Source organism: Zingiber officinale, chromosome 8B (assembly GCF_018446385.1).
Source record: "Zingiber officinale cultivar Zhangliang chromosome 8B, Zo_v1.1, whole genome shotgun sequence".
NCBI lineage: Eukaryota > Viridiplantae > Streptophyta > Magnoliopsida > Zingiberales > Zingiberaceae > Zingiber > Zingiber officinale.
This window is the reverse complement of record NC_056001.1, coordinates 29,761,685-29,772,812: the sequence shown is the minus strand read 5'-3', so window position 1 is coordinate 29,772,812 and position 11,128 is coordinate 29,761,685. Positions and strand designations below refer to the sequence as shown.

General features: G+C 40.6%; 1 protein-coding gene across 1 annotated transcript; it reads right to left on the bottom strand.

Annotated features, from left to right (window-relative positions):
- Positions 1-428: 428 nt before the first annotated feature.
- LOC122013630 (50S ribosomal protein L12, chloroplastic-like) lies at positions 429-1,362 on the bottom strand. Its single transcript, XM_042569880.1, has 2 exons — positions 1,324-1,362; positions 429-1,274 (listed from the first exon to the last, which is right to left on the bottom strand). The coding sequence occupies exons 1-2, from the start codon at positions 1,360-1,362 to the stop codon at positions 729-731; spliced, it is 585 nt and encodes a 194-aa protein (XP_042425814.1). The 3' UTR covers positions 429-728.
- Between the last annotated feature and the right edge of the window lie 9,766 nt (positions 1,363-11,128).

Genomic DNA, 11,128 nt, shown 5'->3' with positions numbered 1-11,128 from the left:
AATGATTTTGTCCATGTTGCAAAGGGTTAGGATCTTGAATCTGGTTCTCCAAGTCTTGCTGCCTTGTGTCATCTCCATCTTCAACTCCAGCAATGTTTCTGGCTTCATTCTGCTGCTGACTCTGATTAAGTTGGACCGAGCGCAAAGTTCTCCTAGCCCTCCATCTTAAATACTCAATGAGCAAAAAGTTCATACTGATTGAAATACCAAACCCAGTAAATGAGGAAAGTAAAATGGAGAACACAGGGCTTACTCCATTTCAATATATCTATGCACATTCATTGGAAGAACAATAACAAATGGTACAACAGAACAATATTTCACACAAATATAAACAATAAATAGGAGGACGTAAAACAATAAGAGAATCACAAAGAAAGTAAGAATATTGGAGAAATTTAAATCATAATTTTGCAGAACTCCCAAGATAAATCAGAAAATGGAGACTGATCATCAAAGTAATTGGAAAGTCGAGCAACTAGGTTGATACACCAGGTTTGACCATCTTTTTAGCTCTGAAAATTGTAGCCCGAGGAATCCATTTTAACACACGAATTCCGAAGGGATAAACATAAGAATTTGTGGCCAATAATTCACCGAGACAGAGTTCACGGATCGATAGCCGAAGCTAATTTAAATGAAAATTTGAACAAGGAAAAAAGAGGATCGGAAAAGCGTAAATTTGAAAATCTAACCATGAAACTTCTTTCTCTTTGATTCCTCCGAACTCATACGATCGAGACCTTTGCCCCAACCTCCTCGAGCTGCTTCTTGGCCTCTTCTGCCTCCTCCTTTGATGCGCCCTCCTTGAACTTCTTCAGAAGCCCCTCGATCAAGTCCTTGGCCTCCTTGAGGGGAAGGTTCGTCAGCGCCCGGACCACCTTGATGGTGGCGATCCTGGCGTTGCTTGGGACCTCCTCGATGACCACGTCGAACTCGGTCTTTTCCTCTACCGCCGCCTCTCCTCCGGAGGCCGCGTCAGTGGCGGCTCCGGGAGCAACGGCGACAGCGGCGGGCGCGAAGGCGACGGCAGAGACGCCGAGACGGTCCTGGAGGTGGTCGACGAGGCTGCGGGCTTCCTCCAGTGTGAGGTTGGAGATGATGGTGCCGATCTCTTCGATCTTTGGAGAGACCGCAGCAGGCGGGCGGACGAAGGTGGCGCGGCGGCAGCCGCGACGGGGTAATAACTGGGCAGCGAACTTTAGGGCCTTGGAAGGGGATTCGGGCGAGGAGGAGGCGGTGGAAGGGGCGGAGTAGAGCCAACGCTTCAACGACTATGAGGAAGAGGAAAAGGATTACCTGCTGGATGATATCAGTGGTGACTTGATTCGGGGAAGCGTAAGCTGCCATCATAGGCATCATCGAGTAACTCTTGGCTGGTGGTTATGTATGCGGGGAGAAGAAGTATCGCGGCGTCGATAGGCGGCGAGGATCAACGTCGGGTTGGGAAGGAGGGGAAAGGGGAATCGACAGTAGTGACCTAGCCTCACGCGAACAAAAAAACTCTTTGTTCGTGAGTTTTTTTTTGGTGAAGTTAAAAAAAACTATTATTTTTTTTTGGATTCAACAACATTCAATAGACAACAGTTTAATAAAACTGTTGTATATTATCATGTAAGCAACGCTAAAAGACAACAGTTTTTTAAAACCGTTGTCTTTGACATACATTAGACAACAGTTTTTTAAAAATCGTTGTCTTTGACATACATTAGACAACAGTTTTTTTAAAACTGTTGTCATTTAAAAAAAATTTATGGTGAACAACAACGGTTTTCAATAAAACCGTTGTTAAATGGCAAAAAGACAACAGTTTCTCGAAAAACTGTTGTCTATTAGGTGTGGTTAAATCTAAAATTTCTTGTAGTGTTAGATTACTAGGACACAGTTTCATTCTATAATCAACAACACACCATATAAATAATATCACTTCCCAACTTATCATGCCTATTGATTTAACGAGTTAAATCGCACCCTTTTGATAAATCAAAGAAATAAATACTAAGTATATGTGTTTGTTATTATATCATGATTAAGAGTACACAATTCCATAATAACAGAGGTATTGTTCTTTTATATAGTCAGTATAAAAAGATACTACCTCAATTGGTCCTGCTCAATACACTCATAGTGTACTAGTATAATTTATTAGTCAAGATAAACTAATACTTAATTACACTGCAACCACTCAAATGGTTTGTCCCATTCCATCTTGGTTGTGAGCAACTGTTTATAATTTATAAGGATCTGATAACATGATCTTCTGTGTATCTCCTCACACCATGTTATCTACAATATAATTTAAATGGACAACTACACTTAGCATAAATGTAAGTAATTTGACTGATGTGATTCTTATATGTTTATACAAAAAGTTAGACTTTTAGTATATACTCTAACAATCTCCCACTTATACTAAAAGACTATGCTGCCATATACTCTGCCATACATCTGATTCCCAACCCTTTAACATGCACATCGAAAGCTCTTGCCTTAAGGGCCTTAGTGAAAGTATCTCCCAGGTTATCATCTGATGCAAACTAGGAGGCAACAACTTCTCCTTGTTATACGATGTCTCATATTGGGTGGTACTTGCGCTCTATGTGTTTACTTGCCTTATGGGCTCGTGGTTCCTTCAAGTTTGCTACTGCACCACTTATTATCACAATACACTGTAATAATTTTTTGACAAACCAGGAATCACATCTAAGTCCATCATGAAGTTTTTGAGTCATACAGCTTCTATGGCTGCCTCAGAGGCTGCCACATACTCAGCTTCCATGGTGGAGTCCGAAAAGCATCTATACTTATCACTCCTCCATTGTTATGGCTTTACCTCCTAAAGTAAACACAAAACCCGAGGTCAACTTACTATTGTCCCTATCTGATTGGAAATCAAAATCCGTGTAACCCACAGGGATCAAATCATCTGCTTGGTAAACCAGCATATAATCTCTATGTTTTACGGCAGTCCAATGTCCCTGTCTTGAATTACTTTAATATCTGCTAATCATGCCCATGGCAAAACAGATATCCGGTCTCGTGCATAGCATACATTAGGCTTCCTATAGCTGAAGTATAAGGAACTGCCTTCATATCTTCAGAGACATCTCTTTAGATAAAGATACTCCATGCCTAAAAGGTAGAAAACCTTTCTTGGAGTCTTGCATGCTAAAACGAGCTAGGATCGTATCGATATATGAAGTTTAGGATAAGCACATCATTCTTTTCTTGCAATCCCTTATTACCTTGATCCCGAGAATATGTGCGCATTCTCCCAAGTCCTTCATATCGAATTGTTTGGACAACCATACCCTTACTTCCGACAACACTTTGATATTGTTTCTAACTAACAAAATGTCATCTATGTATAGTACAAGAAATACCACCATGTTTCCATCACACTTCTTTTTTACACAAGACTCATCCGGACACTGAATAAATCCATACGACTGGATTACTTTATTAAACCGAATGTTCCAAGACCTTGAAGCTTACTTTAGTCCATAAATAGACTGATTGTGCTTACATACTAGATGCTCTTTGCCCTTTACAATAAACCCCTCTGGTTGCTACATATGGATGTTTTCTTCAAGACTTCCGTTAAGGAAAGCTGTCTTGACATCCATTTGCCAAACCTCATAATCCATATGAGCAGCAATAGATAAGAGTATCCGGATAGACTTAAACATAGCTACTGGCGAAAAGGTTTCCTCATAATCAATTCTCTCTTTCTGAGTATACCCCTTCACAACAATACTTGCTTTGAAGGTTTCCACCTTCCCGTCTATCCCTTTTTTCTTTTTGTAGATCCATTTACATCCAACACTATTTGAAGGTTCTACTAGCTCCCAGACTTTGTTAGAATACATAGATTATTTTTCTGAATTCATTGCTCTTTGCCAAGATGCTGCATCTTTATCTTGAGTGCTTCATCATATGTACGGGGATCAGGTTCATGTTTATCTGGGATCAAGTTCGACGACTCTCCCAAAAACATGAATATTTCAAGTTGCCTAACAACCCTCCTACTACGACGAGGCACTGTTTGTAGTTGTGTATCATTTGTGACACGTGTTGCAGTTTCTTGTGGTATTTCATCTTGTACTGTTGGTACTAGATTAGATGTGTCCTTTATTATTTCCTTAAGAACAAATTTACTTATGGACTTGTGGTTCATTATATAGTCCTCTTCTAAAAATCGGGCATTGGTGTTAACAATGACCTTCTAATTTTTAGGACTATAAACCTCCTTTCGTTTCTCTAGGATAACCCACAAACAAGTGAACTCCTGTTCAATGTCTCCCTTCAGCATATATGCTGGACCACCCCAAATCCAAATATGCTTCAGAATAGGCTTATACCCATTCTACAATTCTATGGGAGTAGAGGGTTCTGACTTAAAAGGTACTATGTTCACTTCCGTTTCTAGAGTATATCCTCAAAATGAATTTGATAATTTTGAATAACTCATCATTGATCTAACTATTTCCATAAGAGTTCTATTCCTTCATTCTACCACATCATTCTGTTGGGGTGTACCAGGTGCAGTCAGTTGAGATTGAATCCCGACTTCTGATAAGTGACTCATGAACTCTCCTAAGAGGTACTCGCCACTACGATCTCACCGTAGTGTCTTGATACTTTTACCACGATGTTTCTCCACATCAGCCTTGTACTCTTTGAACTTATCAAAGCACTCAGACTTGCGGCACATCAAGTAAATGTACCCGTATCTCGAATAGTCGTCTATAAAAGAGATGAAATATTTGAAACCACCTCTTACCTGGATAGTCATAGGTCCATACAAATCAGAATAATTCTAACACATCTTTGGCTCTATACCCCCTTAGTCTTAAAAAGTCTCTTGGTCATTTTTCCTTCCAAGTAAGACTCGCAGGTTGGAAAGTTTTCCACCACCAATAAACCCAAAAGTTCATCGGTTATTATCCTTTGAATCCTACTCAAGTTAATATGACCTAGCCTTAGATGTCAAAGATATAATTGGTTCATTTCCGAAGGTTGCTTTCTCTTACTAGAGTTAGAAGATGTGTTATTAATTTTCATTTGTTGCATCGTGGGAGTTTTTGAATTTAGAATATATAAATTGCCAACCAACGTACCAAAACAGATAACTTCCCTATTTTTCTTGATAACAACTCTGTTATCAAAAGAGATAGAATATCAAGTTCTTTGAATAGTTTAGAAACTGAAATCAAGTTCATTCTAAACTTGGTACGTAAAGATAATTTTTCAAAATCCATGTTTTATTTCTATCAGAGGATAAACATCTCCCACTACAACAGCTGCTACTTTTGCAGCAGTGCCCATGTAGACGGTAATTTTTCCTTCATATAGTTGTCCGATTTCTTGGAACCCCTGTAATGAATTACAGACATGATCAGTGGCTCCCGTATTTACACACCAAGTATCGGTAGATAACACCACTAAACATATTTCAACAACTAATGAATAAAATACACCTTTATTGTTCTCAGTTTTGAGAGGACAGTCCACCTTAGTGTCCAAATTTTCTAATCATTATAATTGGGACTACTAGGCCTATTCTATAGTATAACAGCTAGGGGATTGAAAATCATTTGAAATCCTAAGAATCACAAAAATATTTGGTCAAGACAAACATCTCAAAATCCCCGTGAATTTTGTATGTCACGTTAGTGTGGACGTATACAAATTCAAAGAGGAGATTTTATCCATTAATTTTATTATCTTGTCAACCTATCTTTATGACAAATAAAATTAATAGTTGGTCTGTCTTCGATCAAATATTTGGTCAAAACTTTAGAATTTAAAATAATATTGATTCCTCAAAACAATATCATTTAAATTCACCAACACCTCAAACACCGTGAATTTTGTATGTCACGTTAGTGTGGACGTATACAAATTTAAATATTTGTAAGAGGAGGGTCTTACCCATTAATTATCTTGTCAACCTTAAATTACCTCAAACACCATGAATTTTGTATGCCACGTTAGTGTGGACGTATACAAATTCAATTGTTTGTAAGAGGAGGTTTTACCCATAAATTTTATTTTGTCAACCTAACTTTATGACAAATAAAATTACCTCAAACACCATGAATTTTGTATGTCACGTTAGTGTGGACGTATACAAATTCAAACATTTGTAAGAGCGGGTTTTACCTAGCTTTATGACAAATTAATAGTTGGTTTTCCTTTGGTCACACAAATAATAGCAGTGACTCCGTTGGGGAGGATACTATTAAATGGGCCTAAGTGTATACCATTACTTGATACTTAGCCCATTAAATAGAATTGTGCCCCTTCAGTTGGAGAAGATCACACGCTCCTAAATAATTTTCTATAATCATCCGTAAAGGAAGTTTGATCTAGTAATCCGCAAACAAACTCATCCGTTGTGGAGGGAGGCACTCAGAGTCAACATGTAAGTTTGTTGCATCACTTACAAACCAGTAATGGAGACCGTGGAATTTATTTACTAATCCCTCTCCCACTTAGTTTTTTAAGATGAGGATTTTATCATGCAAGCACACATCACATGCACACACACACACATCACAGTAAATAAAAAGCAATAAATATAGAAAAAATAATTTTCCAACTATTATGGCATCTTCCATCACTGTCCTCCGTGTGCCGCCAGCCCTAGCAGTCGTCAAAACTAGCCACCAGCCCTAAGGCTCATGTCATCGCGTCCATCGATCTTCCTTTTCCGCTGCGCCTCTAGTCCTCAAATAGCACCACACCTCGCAAGGATACGATCCACGACAAAATAGAATTTTACATATATCGATCCTATATTCCTCAAAGGAATGTACATAAAGTCTAGATCGAACAAAAATATAAAATCCTAAAACTAATACAGCTCCTGCTGTATTTAATAAGTACAATCACACACATAAAATGCCCTCGACATGTCCGAGGGTCCAATCACACACACACATAAAATGCCCTCGACATGTCCGAGGATCCAATCACACACAATCACAATAGGCCATAATAATGGGAGCTTGCAACCACAGAGTTAATCTATTTGCACATCCTACTATTATTTTGCCTAAAATATGTATGACATGTGCATAATTAAACTAAAATCAAACACACAGAGGTTAAAACCTAGCTCTGATACCAATTGTTAGTTGCTACTCAGAATACCGTCCTAGTTCCCCTGTACAAAAATTTGTACAAGCATAACATTATCCTAGCTACCCATGTGTTCTACTAAAGTTAAATTTGGATTGCAAACGACGCTTAACATTATTAATCCAAATTTTCCCTTTAGAAGTTAAACTTGAATTGAGAATGAAACTTAACATTCTTACTTCAAGTTCAATCGATGTGATCTTTCTAAGTTAAACCATATTACAGAAGTTGATCAAATATCTATTTCAAGGATCGGCTTCCAGGTCAAATGTGGCGAGGCACTAGGCCTTCTTGGGTATGGGATCATCCACCACTGCCTAGACAAAGTCTTTCAAAAAAATCGGATATTTAAATTTCTCACAGTAAACAAGGTTTAACAATAGAGACCTTAATAGAAACACATTATCAAAACATGAAATCAAAATAAAAATCGACAACAAAAATGATAATTAAATTCGATAACCTCTTGGTTTTGTTTTACAAGATCTATACAAAAGAATGCACTAGTTATGATACGGAATTAAATAACTAGTTATATCTTTTGTAACTTATAGACCTCATCATCTTCTATTGTATTCCTCTTCTTATCTCGGACGTCGTGTGGGCGACGATCTACCAAGACGAGAATCCACCCAAGCCTTTTTCTTCCTTTCAAGTTTCGGCCACCAACTTTCTCCAAGAGATGATGAATTTCGGCCACCAACTTTCCTCCAAGGGATGCTAGACAAGAGAACCTCCTTCTCTTCTTCTTCTCCTTCAAGCAACCGGCCATCAATGGATCTCCACACCAATATGCCGCCGACCACCAAGAGGGAAAACAAAAAGAAGATAGAAGGGTCGGCCACCAACAAGGAAGAGAGGAGAGGAATAGAAGATGTATTGTTATGAGGTGAGGCACCTCTACCCTCTCTTTTATATTCCTTGGTCTTGGCAAATAAGGAAAGTTTTAAACATAATTAAAACTTCCTTATATTCCTTGCCAATGACTAAAAAGGAAAGTTTTAAAACAAAAAATTAAAACTTCTTTTTCTTCTTATCATGGCTAGTCACATGCTTATTCTCCAAGCAAGGAAAAATTTTAAACAAAAATTAAAATCTCTCTTTTAAAAATTCCTTTTGCGGATAGTTCTAAAAGGAATATTTTATAAATTAAAATCTTTGTCTTTTAAATCCTTTTATGAATATCTATAAAAGATTAGATTTAAAATAAAATATGGTTTCAAGAAAGGAAAGTTTTATCAAAAAATTAAAATCTTTCTTTCACATTATAGATAACTACAAATAAGGAAATATTTCAAATCTCTCTTCTATTCCTTTGTAGAAAGCTATAAAAGGAAAGATTTAAAACTCTCTTTTAAAACCAACATAAAAGGAAAGTTTTCAACAAAATAAAAAGTTCCTTTTATTTCCTTTTATGACCGATCTAAAAAAGGAAAGTTTTATATTAAAATCATCCTTTTAATGGATCTCTATAAAAGAAAAGATTTTATAAAATAAAACTTCCTTTTGAATTCAATGTGGTCGGCCACCCTTGCTTGGGCTCCAAGCTAGGGCCGGCCACAACTTGAACCCATCTAACCTTGGTTTAGCCGGCCCTAGCTTGGGCTCCAAGCTTGGCTTGGGCGGCCACCTTAAGGTGGGTAAGAAGTTGGGTTTGGGTGGATATAAGACTTTATAAATAAGAGGCTACAATAGGGACCAAGAGGAGGAATTGGTTTTGATCTCCCGATGAGCTTGAGCTTCCTGTATTCGCCTCGAACACCCAACTCAAGTTCATCAATAATATCTCATTCCACTAAAGAGTTATTATTGCACTACCGCACCAATCTCATATTACTATATGAGCTCCTTCTTATCATGAGTGTGTTAGTCTCCCTGTGTTTAAGATATTGAATGTCCACTAATTAAATGAGTTACTGACAACTCACTTAATTAAATGAGCTCGACGGTCTTCCGCTCGGAGGGTTTATAGACGCCGGCTCGTCTCTCGATTTTTAATGTCAGAGCTCGACGGTCTTCCGCTTGGAGGGTTTATAGACGCCGGCTCGTCTCTCTATTTTTAACGTCGGAGCTCGACGGTCTTCCGCTCGGAGGGTTTATAGACGCCGGCTCGTCTCTCGATTTTTAACGTCGGAGCTCGATGGTCTTCCGCTCGGAGGGTTTATAGACGCCGGCTCGTCTCTCGATTTTTAACGTCGGAGCTCGACGGTCTTCTGCTCGGATGGTTTATAGACGCCGGCTCGTCTCTCGATTTTTAACGTCGGAGCTCGACGGTCTTCCGCTCGGAGGGTTTATAGACGCCGGCTCGTCTCTCGATTTTTAACGTCGGAGCTCGACGGTCTTCAGCTCGGAGGGTTTATAGACGCCGGCTCGTCTATCGATTTTTAACGTCGGAGCTCGACGGTCTTTAAGGCTAACTTTAACACTGCCGTTCGGCGAAGTCATTTGCCATCCTTTAATACGGTCGTTCGGCGAAGTCATTTGTCATCCTTTAATACGGCCGTTCGGCGAAGCTATTGGCCATCCTTTAATCATTTTTGCTCCCTGCATTACAAGTACATAGGCGACCCCAGTATATGTAAAATTACATTATCGCACCTCTTATACAGCTCGATACGGCTGGAGATGATTTGCGCTCCATGGTCTGTCCAGCTGCCGCCCGTCTTCATCCTCCAAATAATAAGCACCTGAACGAAGCTTTTCGATGATTTTGAAGGGGCCTGCCCAAGGATCTTCTAGCTTGCCGACGTCGCCGACCGGCTTTACTTTCTTCCAGACAAGGTCGCCGACCTGGAATGATCTGGGGATTACACGCCGGTTGTAGTTTTGCTTCATCCGTTGCCGTTACGCCATCAGCCGAACGGACGCCTTGGCTCGCTCCTCGTCGACCAAATCCAGCTCCATGTTCCTCCGCTCGGCGTTATCATCATTATAATTCTGGATCCAGACGGATTCGACGCCGACTTCGACAGGAATGACCGCTTCGCCGCCATACACCAGATGGAACGGCGTGACGCCCGTTCCTTCCTTCGGGGTCGTTCAGATGGCCCATAGGACGCCCGACACTTCATCCACCCAGCTTCCTCCCAAATGGTCGAGCCGAGCGCGCAGAATGCGAAGAATTTCCCGATTGGCTACTTCGGCTTGACCATTGCTTTGGGGGTACGCCACAGACGTGAAGTGTTGCTCGATGCCATAGCTTTTGCACCAATCTTCGAGCAACTTTCCCGCGAACTGCCGCCCATTATCGGAAACAAGTCGACGGGGGATGCCGAACTGGCAGATAATATGTTGCCGAATAAACTTCTTGACCATCTGCTCGGTGATCTTGGCTAGCGGCTCGGCCTCCACCAACTTGGAAAAATAATCGACCGCCACTAGTAGAAATTTTCGCTGCCCGGTCGCCATAGGAAACAAACCCACAATATCCATTCTCCATTGGTCGAACGGACAGGACACGGTAGCTGCTTTCATTTCCTCCGCCGGTCGGTGAGAGAAGTTATGATACTTTTGGCAAGAAAGGCACGTCGCGACTGTCCGAGCGGCATCTGCTTGCAGGGTTGGCCAAAAGTATCCAGCTAGCAGGATCTTCTTAGCCAGCGATCGTCCGCCCGGATGTCCTCCGCACGATCCTTGATGCACTTCTTGGAGGATGTACGTTGCGTCTTCCGAGCTCACGTATTTCAAAAGCGGGTGGGAGAAAGTCTTCTTGTACAGTTGATCTCCGATGAGTGTGAACCGGCCGACTCTCCTCCTTAGCAGCTGAGCTTCATCCCGATCAGACGGTGTAGCGCCCGAGTGAAGAAACTCCATGATGGGTGTCCTCCAGTCGTTCGGAAACGTAAGGCCCTCCATCCAGTCAACGTGCGCCACCAAAGATACTTGTTCAGTTGGCTGCTGGATGGCGACCGGCGTTATTGAACTTGCAAGTTTGGCTAACTCATCGGCAGCTTGGTTTTCCGCCCGGGGTATCTTTTGGATA

Coding starts and splice junctions, on each gene's coding strand:
- LOC122013630 (XM_042569880.1), bottom strand. CDS start 1,362: ATGATGCCTATGATGGCAGCTTACGCTTCCCCGAATCAA. Junction 1,275..1,323: donor CTTACGCTTCCCCGAATCAA/GTCACCACTGAT, acceptor TCTTCCTCATAG/TCGTTGAAGCGTTGGCTCTA.